Source organism: Aethalodelphis obliquidens, unplaced genomic scaffold (genome assembly GCF_003676395.1).
Source record: "Aethalodelphis obliquidens isolate GAN/ISIS:26980383/991018 unplaced genomic scaffold, ASM367639v1 scaffold52, whole genome shotgun sequence".
Lineage (NCBI taxonomy): Eukaryota > Metazoa > Chordata > Mammalia > Artiodactyla > Delphinidae > Aethalodelphis > Aethalodelphis obliquidens.
Window position 1 is genome coordinate 14517795 of NW_020837996.1, and position 26894 is coordinate 14544688.

At 40.4% G+C, this 26894-nt stretch overlaps 1 protein-coding gene and 1 pseudogene across 2 annotated transcripts in view; one reads left to right on the plus strand and one right to left on the minus strand.

The window, feature by feature from the left end:
* TTC1 (tetratricopeptide repeat domain 1) overlaps positions 1 to 26894 on the minus strand; it is a 75528-nt gene that overhangs the window by 28874 nt on the left and 19760 nt on the right. Inside the window, exons 2-3 of one of the 2 annotated variants that reach the window (XM_027084406.1) lie at positions 26029 to 26242; positions 24560 to 24924 (exon numbers count right to left, since the gene is read on the minus strand). In XM_027084406.1, coding sequence (XP_026940207.1) covers positions 24560 to 24892 — 333 coding nt within the window. In that variant the 5' untranslated portion in view covers positions 24893 to 24924; positions 26029 to 26242. Of the gene's footprint in view, positions 1 to 24559; positions 24925 to 26002; positions 26243 to 26894 lie in introns of both variants that reach the window. The other variant, XM_027084405.1, reaches the window with a different exon arrangement.
* On the plus strand, positions 11461 to 12350 carry LOC113608274 (60S ribosomal protein L13a pseudogene; annotated as a pseudogene).

Consider the following 26894-nt stretch of genomic DNA (forward strand, 5'->3'; position numbering starts at 1 on the left):
CAGAAGGGGAGCTTTGGGGGCTTGGAGGTAGAGCCCAGCAACCGGTCTGTGGCAGGTAGGACAGAGTGAGATCTACACAGACGGTGCATGCCAAAGCCCTGAGCTCCCCAGCCTGAGACGTGTGTCTGCTGGTGCAGATGGGGGCTGGGTGCTGGAATGTGGGGTCTGGAGAGCAGACCCAGGTAGAGGACTGCTGTTGGCTGCGAAGAGACAGCCTGAAGGGATGGGACTGAGGAGCTCCGAAACGTGGAATGTTTGTGGAAGAAACCTGGGCCGCCACAGAGATGCAGCTCCATGGCTGAGTGGTGCATCAAGGGTGGGGCTGCCACTGCAGCCTTTCCCCATGCACCGGCCCCTGCCTCCACAGGCACTAGGAGGGGCTCCCACTTGGGTGGACTTGCTGCCCTGGTTGCCACCTTGGCCCCCTCCCGCCTGGGCAGGCTCATGTGCCCCGGGGCAGCCTCAAGAGCAGATGCAGGTGGGTGGGTAGCCCACACGCAGAGGTGGGGCTGAAACCACAGCAGAGCCCCAGAGGCCGTGCAACTAAGAAAGAAGAGCTGAAATCTCTCCTCACGGCTGTGTGAACCATGGATTTATATCTCCCGCTGCCAGCTTTGTAAATTCAGCGCCTGCAGAACATCCAAACAGACGAGGGCTCCTGCAGCTGAGCCACATCTAGCTCTAGCAGCCGTGGGCTTTGTGGGCACATACACACAAGGGGTTGGGCCAGGCCAGAGTCTGGGCTGCTTCCATAGCTCCCACAGAGGGTCCAGGTGCACGATTACTGCAGTCCTATGACCTGACTTCAGTGGATCTCTGCGGGTGTCCTGGTGAAAACAATGCCTCAGAGACACCAGAGCCAATTGCCAGCATACCCACAGTTAAGGCGGGGCCGAGAGCAGTGCCAACAACAGGGTAATTTGTGAGTGCGCACAACTGGTGAAGGGTGACGCAGCAGAGCACACTCACAGGTGAACAGCTCCAGAGGAGGAATACTCAGTGGCTTCTCTCCCAATGGGAGTGCTCCAATCCTGCCTATCTTGCACCACAGATCAGAAACACACCTCAGAAATGGATCTGGGGGCTTCTACTTCAACAAATGGGTAGCAGACCCTGCCCCTGACAGGGCAGTGACAACCACAGAGCCAAGGGGAGGCCCTGCTCAATATCCAGTGCAGGCTCTGGCCACCACAACATCAGTCACACCTCCTATCAAGGGGATAACAGCCAGCATACACTGAGGAAAGAGGTGGCAGACATTCATACAAAAAAAAGCCCTTGCACCAAAAAATATTAAACCCACACAGGCTACACAGGGACGCTCCCACATAAAAATAGCCCTCTAAGACAGTCTGAGGGTCTGGCACCAGGAGGAAGAACCCCAGGGCATTTGGCATTGAACGCCAGTGGGACTTGAGCGCAGGAGCTCCACAGGGCCAGGAGCTCTTGGAGGGTGCATACAAGGTCTCACAAGTGCTGGGACCCAGCACAAAGCAGGGAATATTGATTGGCGGCCCCACCCAATAGCCTGCAGGTTCCAGTGCTGGGATGCCTCAGGCCAAACAACCAGCAGGATAGGAACACAGTCCCACCCATCATCAGACAGGCTGCTCCCAGCCACCTCAAAACACACCCCTTCACACGGCCCTGCCCAACAGAGGGACAAGATCCAGCTTCGCCCACCAGGGCGCAGTCACCAGAAGCAAGAGGAACTACTATCCTGCACCCTGTGGAAAGAAGACCACAAACACAGAAATTCAGACCAAATGACATGAAAGACGAATATGTTTCAGGCAAAGGAACAATATAAAAACTGACAGGAACAACTAAATGAAGAGGGACAGGCAATCTACCTGGAAAGGAAATCAGAGTAATGATAGTAAAGATGATCCGAAATCTCGGAAAAAAAACGGAGGCACAGACGGAGAATCTACAAGAAATGTTTAACAAGGAACCAGAAGAACTGAAGAGCAAACAAACAGAGATGAACAATACAATAACTGAAATGAAAACTACACTAGAAGGAATCAACAGCAGAATAACTGAGGCAGAAGAACGGATAAGTGACCTGGAAGACAGAATGGTGGAATTCAATGCTGCAGAACAGAATAAAGAAAAATGAATGAAAAGAAATGAAGACAGACTAAGAGACCTCTGGGACAACATTAAATGCAACAACATTCACATTACAGGGGTCCAGGAAGGAGAAGAGAGAGAAAGGACCCGAGAAAATATTTGAAGAGATTATAGTCGAAAACTTCCCGAACATGAGAAAGGAAATAGCCACCCAAGTCCAGGAAGCACAAAGAGTCCCATACAGGATAAACCCAAAGAGAAACACACCAAGACACACAGTTATCAAATTGGCAAAAATTAAAGACAAAGAAAAATTACTGAAAGCAGCAAGGGAAAAATGACAAATAACATACAATGGAACTCCCATAAGGTTAACAGCTGATTTCTCAGCAGAAACTCCACAAGCCAGAAGAGAGTGGCATAATATACTTAAAGTGATGAAAGGGAAGAACCTACAACCAAGATTACTCTACCCGGCAAGGATCTCATTCAGATTCGATGGAGAAATCAGAAGCTTTACAGACAAGCAAAAGCTAAGAGAATTCAGCACCACCAAACCAGCTCTACAACAAATGCTAAAGGAACTTCTCTAAGTGGGAAACACAAGAGAAGAAAAGGACCTACAAAAACAAACCCCCCAAATTAAGGAAATGGTAATAGGAACATACATATCAATAATTACCTTAAACGTGAATGGATTAAATGCTCCATCCAAAAGACACAGGCTTGCTGAATGGATACAAAAACAAGACCCAATATCCATATACATGCTGTCTACAAGAGACCCACTTCAGACCTAGGGACACATACAGACTGAAAGTAATGGGATGGAAAAATATATTCCATGCAAATGGAAATCAAAAGAAAGCTGGAGTAGCAATACTCATATCAGATAAAATAGACTTTAAAATAAAGAATGTTACAAGAGACAAGGAAGGACACTATACAATGATCAAGGGATCAATCCAAGAAGAAGATAGAACAATTATAAATATATATGCACCCAACATAGGAGCACCTCAATACATAAGGCAACTGCTAACAGCTGTAAAAGAGGCAATCAACACTTTAACACCTCACTTACACCAATAGACAGATCATCCAAAATGAAAATAAATAAGGAAACAGAAGCTTTAAATGACACAATAGACTAGATAGATTTAACTGATATTTATAGGACATTCCATCCAAAAACAGCAGATTACACTTCCTTCTCAAGTGCGCATGGAACATTCTCCAGGATAGATCACATCTTGGGTCACAAATCAAGCCTCAGTATATTTAAATCATATCAAGCATCTTTTCTGACCACACTGTGAGATTAGAAATGAATTACAGGGAAAAAAACGTAAAAAGCACAAACACATGGAGACTAAACAATACGTTAGTAAATAACCAAGAGATCACTGAAGAAATCAAAGAGGAAATCAAAAATACCTAGAGACAAATGGCAATGAAAACACGACGATCCAAACCTATGGGATGCAGCAAAAGCAGTTCCAAGAGGGAAGTTTATAGCTATACAAGCCTACCTCAAGAAACAAGAAAAATCTCAAATAAACAACCTAACCTTACACCTAAAGGAACTAGAGAAAGAAGAATAAACAAAACCCAAAGTTAGCAGAAGGAAAGAAATCATAAACATCAGAGCAGAAATAAGTGAAATAGATACAAAGAAAACAATAGCAAAGATCAATAAAACTAAAAGCTGGTTCTTTGAGAAGATAAACAAAATTGATAAACCATTAGCCAGACTCATCAAGAAAAAGAGGGAGAGGACTCAAATCAATAAAATCAGATGAAAAAGGAGAAGTTACAACAGACACCACAGAAATACAAAGCATCCTAAGAGACTACTACAAGCACTCTATGCCAATAAAATGGACAACCTGGAAGAAATGGACAAATTCGTAGAAAGGTATCACCTTCCAAGACTGAACCAGGAAGAAATAGAAAATATGAACAGAACAATCACAAGTAATGAAACGGAAATTGTGATTAAAAATCTTGTAACAAACAAAAGTCCAGGACCAGATGGCTTCACAGGTGAATTCTATCAAACATTTAGAGAAGAGCTAACATCCATCCTTCTCAAACTCTTCCAAAAAACTGCAGAGGAAGGAACACTCCAAAACTCATTCTATGAGGCCACCATCACCCTGATACCAAAACCAAAGATACTACAAAAAAAGAAAATTACAGACTAATATCACTGATGAATATAGATGCAAAAATCCTCAACAAAATACTAGCAAACAGAATCCAACAACACATTAAAAGGATCATACACCATGATCATGTGGGATTTACCCCAGGGATCCAAGGATACTTCAATATACGCAAATCAATCAATGTGATACACCATATTAACCAATTGAAGAATAAAAACCATATGATCATCTCAATAGATGCAGAAAAGGCTTTTGACAAAATTCAACACCCATTTATGATAAAAACTCTCCAGAAAGTGGGCATAGCGGGAACCTACCTCAACATAATAAAGGCCATATACGACAAACCCACAGCAAACATCATTCGCAATGGTGAAAAACTGAAAGCATTTCCTCTAAGATCAGGAACAAGACAAGGATGTCCACTCTCACCACTATTATTCAACATAGTTTTGGAAGTCCTAGCCACGGCAACCAGAGGAGAAAAAGAAATAAAAGGAATACAAATTGGAAAAAAAGAAGTAAAACTGTCACTCTTTGCAGATGACATGATACTATACATAGAGAATCCTAAAGATGCCACCAGAAAACTACTAGGGCTAATCAGTGAATTTGGTAAAGTTGCAGAATACAAAATTAAGTCACAGAAATCTCTTGCTTCCTATACACTAATGATGAAAAATCTGAAAGAGAAATGAAGGAAACACTCCCATTTACCATTGCAACAAAAAGATTAAAATACTTAGGAGTAAACCTACCTAGGGAGACAAAAGACCTGTATGCAGAAAACACTGATGAAAGAAATTAAAGATGATACCAACAGATGGAGAGATATGCCATGTTCTTGGATTGGAAGAATTAATATTGTGAAAATGACTATATTACCCAAAGCAATCTACAGATTCAATGCAATCCCTATCAAATTACCAATGGCATTTCTTATGTAACTAGAACAAAAAATCTTAAAATGTGTATGGAGACACAAAAGACCCCGAATAGCCAAAGCAGTCTTGAGGGAAAAAAAACGAGCTGGAGGAATCAGACTCCCTGACTTCAGACTATACTACAAAGCTACAGTAATCAAGACAGTATGGTACTGGCACAGAAAAAGAAACACAAATCAATGGAACAAGACAGAAAGCCCAGAGATAAACCCACGCACCTATGGTCAACTAATCTATGACAAAGGAGGCAAGGATATACAATGGAGAAAAGACAGTCTCTTCAATAAGTGGTGCTGGGAAAACTGGACAGCTACACGTAAAAGAATGAAATTAGAATAGTCCCTAACACCATACACAGAAATAAACTCAAAATGGATTAGAGACCTAAATGTAAGACCAGACAGTATAAAACTCTTAGAGGAAGACATAGGAAGAACACTCTATGACATAAATCACAGCAAGATCTTTTTTGATCCACTTCCTAGAGTAATGGAAATAGAAACAAAAATAAACAAATGGGACCTAATGAAACTTAAAAGCTTTTGTACAGCAAAGGAAACCATAAACAAGACGAAAAGACAACCCTGAAAATGGGAGAAAATATTTGCAAACGAATCAATGGACAAAGGAGTAATCTTCAAAATATACAAACAGCTCATGCAGCTCAATATTAAAAAAACAAACAACCGAATCCAAGAATGGGCAGAAGACCTAAATAGACATTTCTCCAAAGAAGACATACAGGTGGCCAAGAAGCACATGAAAAGCTGCTCAACATCACTGATTATTACAGAAATGCAAATCAAAACTACAATGAGGTATCACCTCATTGTATACACTGGAATATTACTCAGCCATAAAAAGGAAAGAAATTGGGTAATTTGTAGAGACACGGATGGATCTAGAGACTGTCATACAGAGTGAAGTCAGTCAGAAAGAGAAAAACAAATATCGTATATTAATGCATGTATGTGGAACCTAGAAAAATGGTACAGATGAACTGGTTTGCAGGGCAGAAGTTGAGATACAGATGTAGAGAACAAACGTATGGACACCAAGGGGGGAAAGCCACGGGCGGGTGGGGATGGTGGTGTGATGACTGCGCGATTGGGACTGACATGTATACACTGATGTGTATAATAAGAATACTCTACCTAGGGACTTCCCTGGTGGTGCAGTGGTTAAGAATCTGTCTTGCAATGCAGGGGACGCTGGTTCGATCCCTGGTCAGGGAACTAAGAGCCCACATGCTGAGCGCCACAACTAGAGAGCCCATGTGCCACAACTACAGAGCCCACGCACAACTAGAGAGAAGCCCGTGTGCCACAACGAAAGATTCCGTGTACCACAGCTAAGACCTGATGCAGCCAAAAACAAATAAATATAAATTTAAAAATAATAATAAAAAAAAGAATACCCAACAAGGCTCTCATTCAGATTTGACAGAGATATCAAAATCTTTACAGACAAGCAGAAGCTAAGAGAATTTAGCACCACCAATCCAGCTTTAAAACAAATGCTAAAGAAACTTCTCTAGGTAGGGGGAAAAGAAACAACAAAAAAAAAAGGACCATAACTAGAAACAAGAAAATCACAAATGGGAAAGTTCACTGGTAAAGGTAAACATACAGTAACAGCAGGAAATCATCCACACACGAATAGGATATCAAAACCAGCAACCACGAGCAGATGAAAGTACAAATGCAGAAAATGGGAACTGCATTTGAAAATAAGAGCCCAGCAACTTAAAACCACCTTTTATGTATATAGACTGCTATATCAAAACCTCATGGGAACTGCAAACCAAAAAACTATGATACACACACAAAAAAAGAAAAAGCAACCCAAACACAACATTAAAGATAGTCATCAAATCACAAGAGACCTACAAAAACAAAAAGACCTGCAAAAATCAAAAACAATTAAGAAAATGACAATACGAATGTACATATCAATAATTACCTTATACATATAAAAATCAGAAATGAAAAAGGAGAAGGTACAACTGACACTACCGACTATACTGCAAAGCTACAGTCATCAAAACAGTATGGTACTGGCACAAAAACAGAAATATATATCAGTAGAACGGGAAAGAAAGCCCAGAGATAAACCCATGCATCTATGGTCACCTAATCTATGACAAAGGAGGTAAGAATACACAATGGAGAAAAGACAGTCTCTTCAATAAGTGGTGCTGGGAAAACTGGACAGCTACATGTAAAAGAATGAAATTAGAACACTCCCTAACACCATACACAAAAATAAACTCAAAATGGATTAAAGACCTAAATGTAAGGCCAGACACTATAAAACTCTTAAGAGGAAAACACAGGCAGAACACTCTTTGACACAAATCACAGCAAGATCTTTTTTGATCCATCTCCTAGAGGAATGAAAATAAAAACAAAAAAAACCAATGGGACCTAATGAAACTTAAAAGCTTTTGCATAGCAAAGGAAACCATAAACAAAATGAAAAGACAACCCACAGAATGGGAGAAAATATTTGCAATCAATGTGACCGACAAGGGATTTATCTCCAAAATATACAAACAACTTATGCAGCTCACTATCAAAAAAACCCCAAACAACCCAATCAAAAAATGGGTGGAATATATAAATAGTCATTTCTCCAAAGAAGACATACAGATAGCCATACTAAGTGAAGTCAGAGAAAGACAAGTATCATATGATATCACTTATATGTGAAATCTAATAAAGAATGATACAAATGAACTTATTTACAAAACAGGAACAGATTCATAGAGACAGAAATCAAACTTATGGTTACCAAAGGGAAAAAGGGGGTAGGAAGGGATAAATTAGGAGTTTGGGGTTAACATATACACACTACTATATATAAAATAGGTAACTAATAAGGACTGACTGTATAGCACAGGGTATTCTACTCAATATTCTGTGGTGACCTATATGGGAAAAGAATCTGAAAAAGAATGGATATATATATATATATATATATATATATATATATAAATAAATGATTCACTTTGCTGTACACCTGAAACTAACACAACATTGTAAATCAACTAAACTCCATAAAAATTTTAAAAAATTAAGATCCTGATGTTATAAAATAAAGCAGCTATAAAGAATTTGTTGAAAAACTGAAAGGAATGTGTTTAAAGACTTAAATGAGCATGATGACAACGATTAAAAAAGAGAATCATGGGGGCTTCCCTGGTGGTGCAGTGGTTGAGAATCTGCCTGCTAATGCAGGGGACATGGGTTCGAGCCCTGGTCTGGGAGGATCCCACATGCCGCGGAGCAACTAGGCCCGTGAGCCACAACTACTGAGCCTGCGCGTCTGGAGCCTGTGCTCTGCAACAAGAGAGGCCACGATAGTGAGAGGCCCGCGCACCGCAATGAAGAGTGGCCCCCGCTTGCCACAACTGGAAAAAGCCCTCGCACAGAAATGAAGACCCAACACAGCAAAAATAAATAAATAAAATTAATAATAAAAAAAAAAGAGAATCATGAAAAAGGAACAGAAATTATTTTTAAAAAAACAGAACAAGAAAACAAAGACGAAAAGTTCAATAACTGAAATTAAAAATTCACAGATGGGCTCAACAGATTTGAATTGGCATGAGAAATCAGTAAACTTGAAGTTAGAGCAACAGACATCCAGTGTGAAGAACTAAAAGCAGAAAAAAAGATGGAAAAAAATGAACAGATCCTTCATTAATATATGTGATAAGAGTCCCATAAAAAGAGAGACAGAACAGATATTTGAAAAACAATGACTGAAAATCTCAAAACCGTGGTGAAAAATGTTATCTAAAGATCCAAGAAGCTCAGCAAACCCCAAGTATGTAGATCCGTATCTAGAGACACCAGAGTCAAATTATTCAAAGACAAAGAGAAAATCTGAACACAATGAAATTAGAAACAACTTATCAGATATAGGGGAACAGCAAAACTATTAATACCTGATTTCTTACCAAAAACAATGAAGGCCAGAGGCAGCATAACGACACATTCAAAATGGTAAAAGAAAAAAGACTGTCAATCAACAATTAGATATTTAGCAAGACCATACCTCAAAACAAAAGCAAAATAAAGACATTCACAGATAAAGACAGAGAATTTGCTGCTACCATACCTGCCTTACAAGACATACTAAAGAAGTCCTTTGGACTGAAAGGAGATGGTAAATTTTCATGAAGAAATGAAGATCATTAGAAATGGTAAATACATCAAAGGTTCTATAAATATGTTATTTTCTTTCTTCTTTTAATTTCTTTAAAAGGCAGAAAGATTTATAAGATAGTAATTACAACACTATATGGTTGGGTTTACAAAATATATTGATATAATATATGATGATGGTAGCACAAAGGAGGGGGGAGGAAATGGAGCTATACTGAGGCAAAGTTTCTATTTTTTACTGGAATTACGTAGCATTAAAGTAGACTGTAATAAGATGCGTAATGTAAACCATAGAGCAACCACTAGGAAACTTTGGCTAAGAAACAGATGGTTAAAAAATCAGAAGTATTAAAATGATACACTAAAAAAATTAACACAAAAGAAGGCAGTGAAAGAAACAGGAATAAAAAAGACAAGAGACATGCAGAAGACAAAATGGCTGATATAAGTATAACCATGTCAATAGCACAATGTGAATGGACTAAACACTCTAACCAAACAGCAGAGATTGTCAGACTGGAATCAAGAAGATCCAACCATATGCTATCTGTAAGACACACTTTAGATTCAAAGACACAAATAGGGTGAAAATAGAAGGATGTAAAAAATATATCATGCAAACAGTTAACCATAAAAGAAAGAGTAGCTGTCTTAGTCAGTTTGGGCTGCTATCAACAAAAATACCAAAGACTGGTGGCTTATAACCAACAAACATTCTGGAGGCTGGAAGTCTAAGATCAAGGGACTGGCAGATTCACTGTCTGGTGAAGGCCTGCTTCCTGGATCACAGGGGTATTCTCACCATAGCCTCACATGCCAGAATGGTCAAGGGAGCTCTCTTTGATCTCTTATATTAGGGCACTAATCCCATTTATGAGTGCTCTACCCTCATGACCTAATAATTTCCCAAAGGCTCCATCTCTTAATACCATCACATTGGGAGTTAGTTTTTAAGATGTAAATTTTGGGAGGATTAAAACATTTAGTCTATAGCAATGCCTATAGAAGTATGAGACAAAATAGTTTTTAAAAAAAGAGATATTGCTAGAGACAAAAAAGGAACATTTCATGACGATAAAGGAGTCAATAACTCAAGAAAATATAACAGCTATAAATGTATATGCACTTAACGGCAGTTACAAAATACACAAAGAGGACAAACTGCCAGAACCTCAGAAACTTCCCATGTGCCCCTTCCAAATCTGTAATACCCTCTCTCTCACCCCAAGCTCATATCCCCAGGCAAACACTCAATTTGTTCTTCATAAATTAACTTGAAGGATAATTTATGGATTATTGACTGACGTTAGCATAGTTCTAAAAATTTGTAATATTCATTATGCTTGCCACCTTGGGGGAAATGTGTCCAAAAATGACTCTTAAGAGATCTTAGAGGTTCCAGACGCCTAAGCATTTTGCAGTCTACACTCACGTTGAATTCTGACTTAGCTACAACTAACACTTTCTGAGTGCTTTTATGTGCTAGTCATTTAATCCTTACAACAACTTTGTGAGACAGGTACTATTTTTTTTTTTTTGCGGTACACGGGCCTCTCACTGTTGCGGCCTCTCTCACTGCGGAGAACAGGCTCCGGACGCGCAGGCTCACTGGCCATGGTTCACAGGCCCAGCCACTCCGCGGTATGTGGGATCCTCCCGGACCGGGGCACAAACCCATGTCCCCTGCATCGGCAGGCGGACTCTCAACCACTACACCACCAGGGAAGCCCGACAGGTACTATTATTATCCCACTTTACATCAAGTTAAATGATGGAGCTAGGACAGATCTGTCTAACCTTTTATGCTTTTAGCCACAAGACTATATTTTCTTCCCCAGGTATGGAAATAAAGAATTGTTCACAGGAGGAAGTAACTGAGCAAGGCACAGGAACTGCTGCAAAAAGGTAATAAGCACAGAGCTTATATGTTTCACTGTCCTAAAGAAAAAGTGACTTTAAATTCCCTTGCTACCAAGAATTAGGGCACTTGAAAAGAAGATGACACTGCTCTAGAACATGTCATCAAGTTCCAGAGATCTGATCTTTAGTCATTTTGAGGTAGAGGTTTATGTTAAAAATAAACCTCTACCTCACTGAATCAGGGACTTGCACCACAGGTCTTGGGTTATTCTTCTATAGTTAATCCAAGGCCATTTTTCACTGAGTTAGCAAAATGGATTCCTTGCAGAGGGATGAATTCAATCTGCAAGTGTTTAAAACTTATTCTTTGCCTTTACAAATACAGGGATGCCCGGGATCTTTCATTTTATTCTGTTTTCCAGGAAATTATTTTCTTGCGTCATCGGGTAAAAGAAATTCACATGTTTTCCCAGGGGGCTGCTGAAGATGGCGGAGGGGCAGGTCCTGCTGCTCAATGGCCGAGGCCATCTCCTGGGCCGCCTGGCGACCATTGTGGCCGAGCAGGTGCTTCTGGGTCAAAAGGTGGTGGTTGTGCACCGTGAGGGCATCAACACTTCTGGCAATTTCTACAGAAACAAGTGGAAGTACCTGGCCTTACTCCGCAAGAGTATGAACACCAACCCCTCCCGCGGCCCCTACCACTTCCGAGGCCCCAGCCGCATCTTCGGGCAGACAGTGCGAGGCATGCTGCCCCACAAGATCAAGCGAGGCCAGGCCACTCTGGACCGCCTCAAGATGTTTGAAGGGTTCCCGCCAGCCTATGACAAGAAAAAGCGGCTGGCGGTTCCCGCTGCCCTCAAGGTTGTGCGCCTGACGCCCACGCGGAAGTTTGCCTACCTAGGGCGCCTGGGTCATGAGGTTGGCTGGAAGTACCAGGCAGTAACAGCTGCCCTGGGGGAGAAGAGAAAGGAGAAGGCCAAGATCCATTACCGGAAAAAGAAGCAGGTCACGAGGCTACGGAAGCAGGCCGAAAAGTACATAGAGAAGAAAACTGACAAATTCACAGAGGTCCTCAAGACCCATGGATTCCTAGTCTGAGCCCAATAAAACTGACTGTTTATTCTTCATGCTTGGCCTGGCCTGCCCTTCCTCCATCGCCACCCTAGGATGTGGGGGACCCCCAGGGGCTGCCATCCAGGTGCCACAGGCAGCCTGGGGCTTAGAAGACTGGATACAGCGAAGGGACCTTAGCCACTCCTGTTTAAGAAAGGCCTTTTTAAAAACTTTTAAAAAGTTATAAGGGCTGTGCAGGCGTAATTTGCCTGTGACCCGTTCATTCATGAGAGTTTTAGGACATGGGCAGCTGGAACAACCAGTGCTGTCCTAATACCGGCAAAAGTGAGCTGTAAGACCTAATTGGAAGGGACCCCCCGCATCGCTTACAGGGAGTCTGTTTAAGCTTCCCACGTGGTCGGATACTATACTCTGCAGCTGTTAGGATGTGAGAGAATGCTTTGGCAGTATGAGTCTGGGGTTCTAAAAGGTGTTTATGGAAGGGAAGTACAGCCCAAGGGGTCACAGGCATAGCCCTTGTGTTAGTCTTCCCTATATTTTGTGAGCCAAACTAATAACTAATAATTTATTTTTAAATAAAAGAAATTCACATGACATGGGGAACAGTACTTTCTTAAAGATGAAAGTATTGAAATATATATCACAGAAAACCATCTCAACTGCATGCTTCTTACTTCTATACTAATCAATTCTCCAGTTATTTTGAAATTTTATTACCACACAAATCTCTGGTGTCCCATTCTGAGTCTAAATGAGGTTCTCTGTTTTGACAAATAATGCCACTATAAACTAAGTTAGGTTTTAAATGATTATCTGACAAACAGGAAGAAGGTAAGCATCTCGGAAAGGATACAAACTTGGTCTTAGTTGATACTAAAATTTAACTAGATCACTGAGGCAAAGATGGACTTTTAAAAACGGTGCTGGGAGAAGTTGGTAGTCATTTGTAAAAAGATAAAATTAGATTGCTATGTCACACCATACACAAGAATAAACGCTAAGTGGATTGCAGACCTAAATGTAAAAAGTGAACCCATATAAGTACTAGAAAAAAACAGGTGAATTCCTTTTTAAGCTTAGTTGTTGGAATGGCTTTCTGTGACTCAAAATCCTAGAGAACTCCAACTGATATAACTTTAAATACTGGCGTAACCTGGCAAAAATGTCAGGTGTTCAACCATTCCCTTATCAATCATAAAACAACTACTCTCCACCAGAGACCCACTCAATGAAGTGGCTGGCTAGGGATAGTCCCTATACTTTAGGTCAGTGAACACAACATAAACACACTTGGCTTGGAACTTAAAAGTGTATATCCCTTCTATCATTATTTCATTATTAAATGATAAAAATTTGCACTTGCAAAAAATTTTTTACATTAAAAAAAATCTTCTCTTAACACGTTACTGACTGGGGGATTTTTGCAGAAACTAACGCCTGTGGCCAGCAATTTGTTATGTAAGTGAACACTGAAACAGCCGCATTTGAGTAAGTATCAACAAATTTTTGCACTTTATTTGAAACTTTGTACATGTCTTACTAAAGCATTCTAATATTTTGTTAGCGCGTGATAGGCAGTATAGCAGGCACCTCTGTGTAGGGGAACAGAACATCTATAACAAATATACCGGGTTTCACTGCACTTTCCCCTGGAAGAGCAGACTCTACACTTTCTGGCAGCATTTTTCTTTTTTCAGTCCTGTGGGTATTATTTCCTCTAGAATATGTTCTTTTATTTTACCTGATAGTCGACAAGGTGGATATTTGCGGGGGGCTCTTTTAGAAATGCCACAAGAAGGACTAGGTGCGGGACCACCACTACATTCACTAGCATGGTCAGTTACCCATTCCCTAGCTACTGCTAACAAAAATTGCTTGTAAGTCATTTTATTCTGTGCATTAAAGCTACAATAAATCTTAAACGCATTGAATAAACCACAATTACTCAAAGAGAAACCCACTTTCTTATACCATTTTCAAGTTTTCTGGAAGATACTGAAGTTTGCCAGATATGGATCAGGCTGATCAACTCCTTTCATATATTTATTATACTCTGATATACAAGTGGGCTTAGTTATCTGATAGCCAGTCCTCCTGTCTTCCTTTCCTGTAGATGCCATGGAGGCGTCATGAATAGTTGTCACCATGTAGACTAACCTCATGTCTTTCCATAGAAGAATCACTTCTCCCTTCAGTAAGAATGTCATTGCTCCCCTCTAGGTTTTTAGATATCTCCTTTAATTGGTTTGGTAGACCACGATTCTCTCTTATAGCCTCAAAAACTCTGGTTTTATTTTTCAACAATATTTCAGATGTGGACACACTGTTGTAAATCCCAAGGTTGCATATATATCCAGTTTCACTTTCCCTAACCATGCTTACCAGAATTCCATTATTTTGTAAGTTTTCTGGGATTATAGGTTTTGAATCTGCATCATCCTCTCCACTTTCATCGCCTCATCAAGTGATAGCTCCTGTTTGGGTATATAGATTGACTGGAACTTTGGTAGAAAATAATCCAAAAGAGGTTTAACTTTTGAAATTCTGTCTGCAGGAAGTGGAGTTTCCGAGGTATCGTTAAAGTGAAGAAACGTCATTATTTGTTCGAACCTTCTTCTCGTCATAATCTTTGGAAAGATAGGTATTTCATGTTAAGGGATCAGTCGACCAATATTCTTTCCAGTGTGACTTTCTTATTTGTCCCATCAAAATTATTAATTCAAGAAACTTCTTCATGTCACTATTGGTCACATCAGTCCATTTTAAAGCCTCATCATACTTTTATATGATTTTTCATTCTGTTGGTGATTCAAGTTTGTTTGAGAAGCGACCAACTCGAAAATGTCATCACCAAAAATTGTTATTTCACTAACACTTTGTGGGTGGTTATATTTAACAGTTACACCTGACACACCTGTAAAGTCTTCTAATTTTCGTGAAATGTTGTCTTCAATCCACTCTCCTGTAGAAGCAAAGGAGCATTCTCCAGCACCGTAAGTTTCATGTTCACTTTCCGTGTTAGAATCAATCACTAAGGTTTTTTCTCTTTTTATTGGTCTAATACTCACATCCTCTGAATCAGAACTATACTCTGAAGAACTATCATCTTCTGAGACACTAGTATATATGTCGCTCGGACAATCAGAGAAAGTATCTGCATAAAATTCACTGAAAAATTCTTCTTCATTCAAAACTTCACGATGCGTCATTTTAGAAAATATTATGGTAATAAACTTGCATTTGTAATATACACAAGGTTGGAACAAAAACCTAACGGAGGAAAATGTGAATGATAACGGCAATCATAAGTTGTGTAATGAACCCTTGATCAATTTAAGCTCTAACAACTTAGCATGGTGATATTAATTAACTGTATCATTCTCTAAAAACATATTGATACGTCTCTGGTCAATAACATTCAGGTAACAAAAACGTATTAATATGTCTCTGGTCAATAATGTGTTAATTAAATAATTCTACAGTGACCATGTGTTTAATAGACAACAGGGAGAAAAACAAGAGGTTCACATCAGCAAGTTAACTTCCATACTGTAACTCTATCAGCAGCTATCTGCTTCCCCCTGCAGCTTTGTAAAGTAACTGCTACAAAATAAAACTTGGCACAAACTTAGTCAAGCACAGTAAGCAGAGATCAATCACACCTGGGTAAAAAGGAGGATTAAAAAAAGCTACACACTTGCTAAAAGGCTGGAAAGTGGAAGCCTATGCAATAAAACTTTCTGCTTCAGTCCTATTTAGGTGGGATAAGGAAACCTCAAACTGAAAGGCCTAGGGACACCATGCCTACAAATTATTCTGAAGGGAATTCTTTATCATTAAAAGGGAACAAAAGCTTCAGTTTTGTTTTCTTTGAAATCTGACATCACTTGCTTTACAGATATAGACACACTTGCTCTTTCCACAAGTCATTTTTACTAGTCCACAAGGAGTTTGAAGGGAGAATCTCCAGATTTCAGTTGTAGTTAGAACCTGACTCTCATTAAGTCTTACCCTTCTGAGGAAAGATGACTGATATTGAAAATACTTCCTTGTTTCTTAACTCAGAAAATCCCATCTCCCAAAACTCAATTTAACAGAAATAAATTTTCTTATTTTGGTACTGCTTAAATTCTGCCCAACAACTCTTTCTTTAAGTTTTTTAGACCTTGAGCACAGATCTGGGTAAAAGAAAATATCCTATTATTAAGCTCTTCTGATGCTGGATGGAGTCACTATACAGGTTAATCAATACTTCTTGTTTTGGAAGCTTAGTCATCTGTGTCCATCTAGCCCTCTGTCTCCCAAAGTGTGGCCACAGTTCTACCTGAACCAAAATGACCTGGGAGATAAGCAACAAGGATTTACCGTATAGCACAGGGAATTATATTCAATATCTTGTAATAACCTATAATGGAATATAATCAAGAAACAATATAACTGAATCATTCTGCTGTATACCTGAAACTAACACAATATGTAAATCAACTATACTTCAATTAAAAAACCCAAAAAAACCTGAGGATGCTTATTAACAAAGTAGATGCCACCTCACAAGTCTGTGGTATCAAACACTTCTGAGGGCTTTGCATGTTTAGTAAGTTTCCTGTGATTCTTAGACACAATTAAGTTTGAGAACCACTGATCTACACAAAGAGATCTTCCTTAATAAACACCGGAAACACTGAATGCCACTCTAACTTCTCCATCAGCAGATAACTTCCAAATGTTTTAGGGTAAAACAACCCTTACTTCCCCTGGTTTAAACTCAGAATCAGAAATCTAAGGTCCCTTCCTTAGAGACTGTCATACAGAGTGAAGTCAGAAAGAGAAAAACAAATATTGTATATTAACGCATATATGTGGAATCTAGAAAAATGGTACAGACGAACCTGTTTGCAAGGTAGAAATAAGAGACACAGATGTAGAGAACAAACATATGGACACCAAGGAGGGAAAGCTGGGGGTGGGTGGTGGTGGTGGTGGTGGTGGTGGGATGAATTGGGAGATTGGGATTGACATATATACACTAATATGTATAAAGTAGATAACTAATAAGAACCTGCTGTATAAAAAAATTAAATTAAAAAAAAAATCTAAGGTCCCTTCCAGTTCTTAAATTCTAGGATTTTATTTAATCACTTGCCAATAGCATTCATTAAACTCAATGCTGGTAAACTCTAAGAAATTGGTAAATATGGCAACCTTAGTTCAAAAGGATGCCCATTAAGGGAAACAAATCAGAAAGGGTTTTCTCATAAGGTTAACAGAATATGCAGGCCACTATAGAAAAGTTACTGAAAACTTTCTGGAAGCAACCAAGAGAATTGTTCCCTGCAAACATGTCCATTGTTACAACACTGATAAGATTATGAAAATATTGCAATGAGGCAGGAGAAACATGGAAATCAAAAGGATTATGTGGGATTTAAGAAAAATGAGAGCGACGGGGGAAAGACTGATATAGAACTTTGGCACTAAACCAATACTTCAATAATGGCTCCTGTTTAAAGACTACACAGCCTTAAAGGAAAAAACAATCCTTTACAGTTTCAGAACCTAAGGAAAACGTTTTAAAATCCCAGAAACCATATGTTGTGAGCCCACGTTCACCAAGCAACAGACTTTTGTATCTATTACTTAACTGGATCTACGCATTTGTAAATGAACACTATGTGCCGACAACTGGCACCAGGGAGCAAATCCATTAAAAGGACGAAATCTGCATTTGGGCTTACAAATAAAAAAGCTTTTTCATTTGCAAGCAAGAATTAAATCACCAGAGCCCTGACGAACTCCAAGTCCCTCCATCATCTCCATATTTGTAAAGGGCGTCACCAGCTACCCAGTAGCCAAAGCCAAGGAATCAAGCTTATTTCTCACTCCAGCCCTCCCAACTGAATCCAGTATGTCTCGTCAACTCCACTTCCAAAATGCAGCCTGAAATCATTCACTTACCTTCACTCGATCCACAGTTCAAGCTACCATCATCTTCGCCCAGCTCGCCATGTTAGACCCTAGCTGGTCCCCGTGCTCCACTCTGCCCCCACCCCCTGCGTTCTCTGCACAACCACCAGAATACTCTTAATAAGATGGAAATAACTTTCATCTTTCCGCTGGCTTAACTACCCATCTGTTTCCTACTGCACTTGGAAAAAAATTCAAATCCCTTACCATGGCTCACAAAGTGTTCCATCATCAGACCCTCTCTTATTTCATCCCCCGATTCTCTTCCTTAATCACTATGCTCCCACTAATGGCCATTCCACTCATTGCATGCCAAGAATACAGCCACACCTGTAGGGTCTTTACACTAACTGCTCCCCTTCTATGGAATATTTTCCTCTCAGATACACATTTGACTCCTTTTCCCATCCAAGTCTTTCCCGAAATGGCACCTCCCCAGAGAGGCCTTTCCTGACCAACCAATTTTAAGTAGTCCTGCCCATGGTTCCAACTCCCATGCCTACTTCACTTCATCTTATCATTCCCCCCACCCCACCCATACCAACTAGAATATACATATGAGAGATGTGTGTCTTATTCACCACTGTATTCCTAAGTGCCTCAAACAATGCCTGGCATGTGGAAGAAATGCAAACATTTCTTGAATAAATGAATGATAAAATCTCTGTAATTTGTAAGACCAATTACTGGCCCTCATGGGAGAGAGAAAACATTATTCAGCTATTTAATGAAGGAAGACTATGTGCAAGGCCCCATGACAGTGGTCCTCAAACTTTAGTGTGTGCACAAGAATGAGAGAATTTATACGTGAGGCATAAGAACCCCATTTTGACAAGCAGCCCACAAAAGATGATTCTCTTACATCAATATCACCACAATGCAGTATATTCCATAGGTCCCCAAACTATAAGCATCTTTGTATCAGAATATTATTATAGCAATAATTCTCATCTGCTACCAGATATGTCTTCCTCAGCCAAGCCTTTAAGAATCACTTATTTGGGGCTTCCCTGGTGGCGCAGTGGTTGAGAATCTGCCTGCCAATGCAGGGGACGTGGGTTTGAGCCCTGGTTTGGGAAGATCCGACTATGCCACGGAGCAACTAGGCCCGTGAGCCACAACTACTGAGCCTGCGCGTCTGGAGCCTGTGCTCCTCAACAAGAGAGGCTGCGACAGTGAGAGGCCTGCGCACCGTGATGAAGAGTGGCCCCTGCTTGCCGCAACTAGAGAAAGCCCTCGCACAGAAACGAAGACCCAACACAGCCAAAAATAAATAAATAAATTTAAAAAAAAGAATCACTTATTTGCTTTGCAGATCTAGTACATCTCAAATGTAAGCTAAAATCCTATTCCTCTAGGTAGTCATAGCTACATTTAAGGTTTCACAAACAGTTAAGATTGCTGCTGAAACAAACACACACATAGTGCTTTCCTTAAGAGATTCTGCCAGTTTTAAATGAATCTTAACTGCCTTCCTCCTCTGTTACTCTTGATCTGCTGAGAACTGGCACCCTCTTGAGCCTGGATCATCTTCTCAGCCACAGGGCAAGTCAAGTCAGCTTGAATAACAGACTTTAGCTTTTTTTTTTTCTCTTTCTTTTTTGCGGTACGCGGGCCTCTCACTGCTGTGGCCTCTCCCGTTGCGGAGCACAGGCTCCGGACGCGCAGGCTCAGTGGCCACGGCTCATGGGCCCAGCAGCTCCGCGGCATGTGGGATCTTCCCGGACCAGGGCACGAACCCGTGTCCCCTGCATCGGCAGGTGGACTCTCAACCACTGCGCCACCAGGGAAGCCCCAGACTTTAGCTACTAATACTTGATACATTTAGTAATACATATATCCTATGATAGCATATCTTTTCCAAATCCTCAAAGGTCAGCTTTATGTGCTTTTTTCTTTAGTAGAAAGTCCACCCTGGTTGTAAAGAATCAAGTTTTTATTTATATTCTCAAATTGGAATAACTTTTATTGTTGTTGATCATAAATGTAATACATGCTTACCATAAAAAAAGCAAACATTACAAAATTATATTAAATATAAATGAAAACTTCCCAATAATCACACCCTTTAGAGCTACTCACTTTTTATAATTTGGTGTATATCCTGCCAAACTTTCATGTATAAACATATTTTCACACAGGTTTTTAACGTAAAAGGAATCATCACTGACTGTTCCATAACCCTCTATAAAGAGAAAACACCTGGGTGTCTCCTCTACTCTCAACACTCACTCTGAACACTTCTGTGACCAAATGTGTAGGAGTTTCTCCCACACCAAGCAACTCCAGCTCTGCAGTGGACTCCAGCCAATGTCCTACACTTTAACTCAATTCTGACACTATCTGCCTAGAGATAGGGTCAGACCCCACAGGTTAAGCACTGAGTTCCACAAGACTGGCTCCATCCTCACTTCAGATACCAACTGCAAGTCCAGGCTGTCATTTCTACTTTTTTTGGTCTGTTTATATATTTTTTCTTTTTTTCCTGTAGTTGATGTACAATATTATATGTTACATAAAAGGTGTACGATATTATATGTTACATAAAAGGTGTACAACATAGTTATCCACAATTTTTTAAGATTATACCCCATTTATAATTATTATAAAATTTTGCCTATATTCCCTGTGTTGCACAACATATCCCCGTAGCTTATTTATTTTGCATATAGTAATTTGGACCTCTTAATCCACTACTCCTATCTTGCTCCTCCCTCCTTCCCCTCCCCAATGGTAACCACTAATTTGTTTCCTGTATCTGTGAGTCTGTTTCTTTTTTGTTATATTCACTAGTTTGTTTTACTTTTTAGATGCCACATATAAGTGATATCATACAGTATTTGTCTTTGTCTGACTTCTTTCACTTAGCATAATGCCCTCCAAGTCCATCCATGTTGTTGCAGTCACCTCTGCTTTTGACCCATGGGCTATAAGTTGGCGGCTTCCACGACCACCTCCTCAGGTTCAATTAATTTGCTAGAGGGGCTCACAGAACTCAGGAAAGCAGTTTACTTATTAGGTTACCACTTTACTATAAAGGACATAACTCAGGAACAGTCAGATGGAAGAGATGTATAAGGCAAGGTATGTGGGAAGGGGCACTGAGCCTCCACGCCCTATGGATGTGCACCCTCCCACCACCTATATGTGTTCACCAACTACGAAGCTCTCTGAACCCAATCCTTTGGGTTTTTTATGGAGGCTTCATTAAGTAAGCATGATGGATTAATCACTGGTCATTAGTGATTACTGGTCATTAGTGATTAACTCAACCTTCAGCCCCTCTCCCTTCCCCAGAGATGGGGGTGGAGTGGGGTGAGGCTGAGAGCTCCAAACTCTGACAACTAGACCTCATCCTTAGGGGCTTTCCAAAAGTCATCGCATTAACATTAACTCAGGTGTGGTTGAAAGAGGCTTGTTATGAGTAACAAAATGAACCTTTATCTCTTTCCACCTAGGAAATACCAAAGGTTTTAGGAACTCTGTGCCAGGAACTGGACAAACACCAAATACATGTTTATTATAAATCATATTATCACACCTGCTTATTAATACATTTAACATTCAGGCATTACTCCATGCCAATACTAATATTTATCTCTTTAATGACTACATTGTACACTACCACAAAAATATGCTAAAAGTGTTTAAAGTAATACCCTCTGTTCAACATTAGTTCTAGTTTTCTAAAATTTCTAAAATTATGAATGATCCTGCAATGTATCTTTATATATACACCTATACATATTTTTAATAACTTCCTTAAAATAAGTGACTAGAAGAGAATCAGGTTTAAAGCTGTACTGTCTAATATGGTACTCACTAGGCACGTGTGACCACTTAAATTAACTGAAATAAAAAATTTAAAAATTCATTTTATCAGCTGTACTAGCTACATTTCAACTGCTCAACAGCCAGATGACTGTTAAAATGTGGCAGCCAATGGCCGGTGGCTACCATTACTGGACAGTGTAGATACAGAACACTCCCATCATTGCAAAAGGTTCCACTGGTAGCCCTGATCTAGAGAAATGTTCATATAAAAATTTGATATCTGTACCCCATAGAAATGATGTAGCAATCCAAACTCCCAATATCAGTACATGAATTCCTACCTCCTCTTCTTGTCAACATCAGATCAATGTTCTGATCTGAGAGATGAGACATGTTTTAATTTGCATTTAAAAATTATTAGTGAGGCTGAAAGTCTGCACATTTTGTGGCCATTTGTGTTTATTTTTGTTGTTGAATTATCTGAACTTTGTCTACTTTAAAAGAATCAAGCTTAAACATATCCTTTTCCCAATGACCCATAAAACCAAACCTTATGTGCAGCAAAGAGACATTTCTTCATCTGTTTCGCTGGTTTCCTAATATTAATTTCACAAAGATATTTATTAAAGCAGCATAAAAATAGCTAATACTACAATTGGGGTGAGTTACCCAGGTGTACACAGTTGTCAAAACTCACTGAGCGGGACTTCCCTGGTGGCATAGTGGTTAAGAATCCGCCTGCCAATGCAGAGGACATGAGTTCGAGCCCTGGTCTGGGAAGATCCCACATGCCACGGAGCAACTAAGTCCATGTGCCACAACTACTGAGCCTGCGCGCCTAGAACCCGTGCTCCGCAACAAGAGAAGCCTGCGCACCGCAACGAAGAGTAGCTCCCACTCACTGCAACTAGAGAAAGCCTGCACGCAGTCACAAAAGACCCAACGCAGCGCCACCGCGCAAAAAAAAAAAAACAAAAAATTCGCTGAGCTGTACACATCAGAGCTTAAACAATTTCACAACATGTAAATTATACCTTAATTTTTATAATGGGAATGGAGAGCAGAGTATGTAACATTTTGAGGCAAACCACTCAACTGTCAAACCGATGGCAATCCTCTATATCAGGGCAAAATATATTAAAGTATTAGAAAAGCATTGCTAACATTTTAACATAGAAGTTTTGTCAATGTTTCTAAAAAGCCTGCACCAGTGATGTGAAAGCTGAACCAAACACTCACTTTCTGGAAAATCATTGCCCTGATGTTACTGTACGGTACTTGATTTAATTTTCCGAGCCATTTCTGGTGAGGTCGTTCATGAACTGGGCTCATTTCTGCCCTTTATCCTTCTCTTCTGGTAGCACACACTAACACAAAAGCTAACATATGCATGTTAAAACCAACAGATTTGATCATGAAAAGTGCCTAAGGAAGGACACAGACAAGATGGTTTTCCTCACCTTCCACTACCTCCCCACTCCCATTCTCACACTGCACATTTACCATCTCAGTCCAGCACCAATCCATCATAACCTGTTCACTGAGTGAGCTCTTCAGAGGCATAAGCCACAAATCTCATTCACGTTCTTTGCGAACTCAGATATTACAGTAACTCTTCATGCGACCTTGCTTACGGGATCAGAAGGAAGGATATATGGAGGACACTAAGCCTCTCCTTCCCAAAGTGAAGGCTTGCTCAGTTACTAAGCCCAGGGCAAAGTAGCAGGAAAGTGTGCATTTTATTAGGACATCTGCTTTGTAGGAAGACAGCTGTTTTTGTTATTAAGTTCTACATATTTTGGCTTTGGAATCAAGGAGATCTGGGTTTGAGAATCAGTTCTGCTATTTATTAGATATGCGATTTCAGGCAAGTTACTGTACTACTCTAAGCTGTTCTCTTATAGGGATGTTAACAGTATATGTCATAGGCATGTTGTGAAGATTAAAACACAAGTAACATTTTAAGCTCAGCGGCTGGCACATTTCTGGTGTTTAACAAATGACAGCTACCATCACACACAATTCTGTTCCTCAAGAACGAACTGTAAATGACACAGGTCCCAGTCACTGCTCTCTGTAGCCAAATCATCACCACCAGGAAATCCAGGCAGTCTTTTTGCTAACAATGGATTAGCATAAACAAGCAGCATACCATAATTCTATAAAGTCTGACCAAAAAAATAGCCATTACAGGAATTTCAGCAGCCAACCATAGATCATTAAAAGAACCTAAAAGGTATATATATATATATATATATGTTAGAAACAATTACACAAGATGAACGTAAGAACTCAAAGTTCACAGGAAAAAAAGGAAATTTCTTTGCTATGCAGACACACTCAATGCTGCCCCACCATGCCACTGATTTATCTCAGATCCATCACTACTAAAACAATAAACATACAGATGGGCAAGTCACTCTTTACCACAAATGAAGCAGTCTATGATAGAGCATCAGTCACATTTATTCACTTTAAAAAGCAGTTTACATGACAGATCATGCACAATAAACAAAACACTTACCTTTTTCTCTTCATCCGGCATGTTTTTTTCCAGTTCCATTAGGTATTCTTCATCTAGTTCAGAGGAATTCACATCATTATCAGGTTTGTTCTCAACCTTGCCCACTCCTGGCTCTTCCTTCTCAAATGAGGCACTTGCATCATGAAAGCACTCCTCTTCTTCTTGGTCCTCCTGGGGATGGGCCTCAACATCGCTAAGCAGCTTGCTCTGGGAATGGTGATCTTTGGCATTAGACACTGGAGGGTCAACACGCTCTGCTTCCTGGAGCTCTGTTACTTTCAAACCATTGAACAGATCCTCTGGAACCCTATAGTTTTCTGACTTCTCCCCCATGCTGAATCAGTGAGGGAGGTGAAGCTGAAACTCTGGGAAAGAGAAAACATGTTAGGTAATGGTATCTATCTATCAAATCCTACCTATCACACCTAAACAAACTTCTGCATCAAAGCCCAAATCACACCCTAACTTCCTTTCACTGGAACTAATTCATTTATATATTCATATATAAAGGGTATCATACGCCCATAAATAATGCCAAATGTAATTTTAACTGATACCCTTTTCAGAACTTCTTATAAGCAACGAGACACCGATTTTAATGTGGTTCTTCCACTTTCCACTGCTCTCAGTTTGTCGGGGTAGCAAAAAATAGGCAGAAGCGAAAACAATGGCAAGAAAAATGAAGCGTCTCTAATTTTTATTCAGAACGAATAGCCAGATCGTAAATAAGGAACCACGGCCTGTCTTTCCAGCACCACCACGCGAAGCTCAAAAATAAGTTTCTGGTGGAGCTAAAAATACAATCCGTGCCAAAAGAATCATCATCAACTTCCCCCACATGCGTGTGGTAGAGCCAACGCAGTTTATAGTGGGAGGCCCTGGCTCAGGTGGCCCTAATCAGCATTCCCGAGGGGGTCCGAATCAGCCACGAAAAGCGTGGCTCTCAACCCTGGCTGCACAACGTTAACACCTGAGACGCTTTAGCAAGTTCTGCTGCCCAGATCTTATATTCCAGATTCTGATTTGTTGCTCTGGCGTGGAGCCAGGGCACCTGTATCTTTAAAAAGGCATCCCAGGTGATTCTCACGTGCAGCCAATTGAGAACCAGGGCTGTAGAAGCTGAGTCAGATCGTCAGCACCGCCGCCCCTCTGGTCGCAGTAAAATCACGCCAACGACCCTTGCGTTGCGACAAGAACCCGAATTCGCTCCAGCTCGTCCCAAGAAAACTTAAAACAGCACGATTTTATTACGGAGACTTTGCCTCCACAGCAACGTTTTGTTTCTCCCCGCTCCCAGGTCTAGTGGAAAAACACAGGGGTTTGAGGCCTCAGAGTTGTGGGGGCCTCAGGCCCCCATAGGGCCACCCTACCCTTCCTTCTCAAAGGTTCGTCCCGTAGCTGTGTCCCTCACCGCCAAGAAAAGAGACCCGTGGGGCTACTCACAGCTTCACAGCTCCTCTCGTCCTCACCTTCTTCGCCTCTGAGATCCTCTACTTCCGCTCAGTCAGATGCTCTTCCGTCGGCGCTGACCAACAGCGTCGCTATTGGCAAAGCATCCTGGGAAATGTAGTAAAACCTCAGGGTGACAGGGCGTTGCTGTCGCTGTGTGACGTCATTGTACGGGCTTAAATATGAGCGACGGTTACCGTCTTGGGTTACGGCAAGAGTCCGCGCTACTACGCACTGCAGGAAAAAAAGGAAAAGAGAAAGGCTGTTTCTATGATGTTCCTTTTACACCTCCGTTACGACCTCTTTCATGTCAGCTATGCTGTGTATAGTAGCATGAACCTTGTCCAGAAATAAAGTTTTCCCTCTTATGTTTCTCAAAGTGTGTCTTTCAAGGGGTCTACCGCTAGATAAAAACAGTGTTGACAATACTACTAAGTTATCTCCTTTTTCCATACTCCTTCTTTCATGAACGTACAATGGATTTTTCTAAAGGTTATGTGTCCTGTGATAGTGCAATGAACTGAACGCAGAAGGAGTGATGAGACTCCAGATGTCTTCTATTAAGGCAGAGGTTAACAAAACTGTAAAACAATGCCACTCTTCTCACTATATATATTTTTTTGTTTTGGAAAACACAGTATCTATAAAAAGATTATTTATGTTGCATATAATGGGTGTATTGTTATCTTAATGGACAAATTAACATTAGAATGTTTTCATTTCTACTAGTAAATATTGATAGGTATAACTCACATAAACAAAAGCTTTTCGTGGTCCTCAATAGTATTCGAGAGTGTTAAGTGGTCCTGGAACCAGAAGTGAACTGTTGGCCTATACATTCATTCAAGAAATGTTTACTGAATGTTTATTAGACCCCAAGCATTGC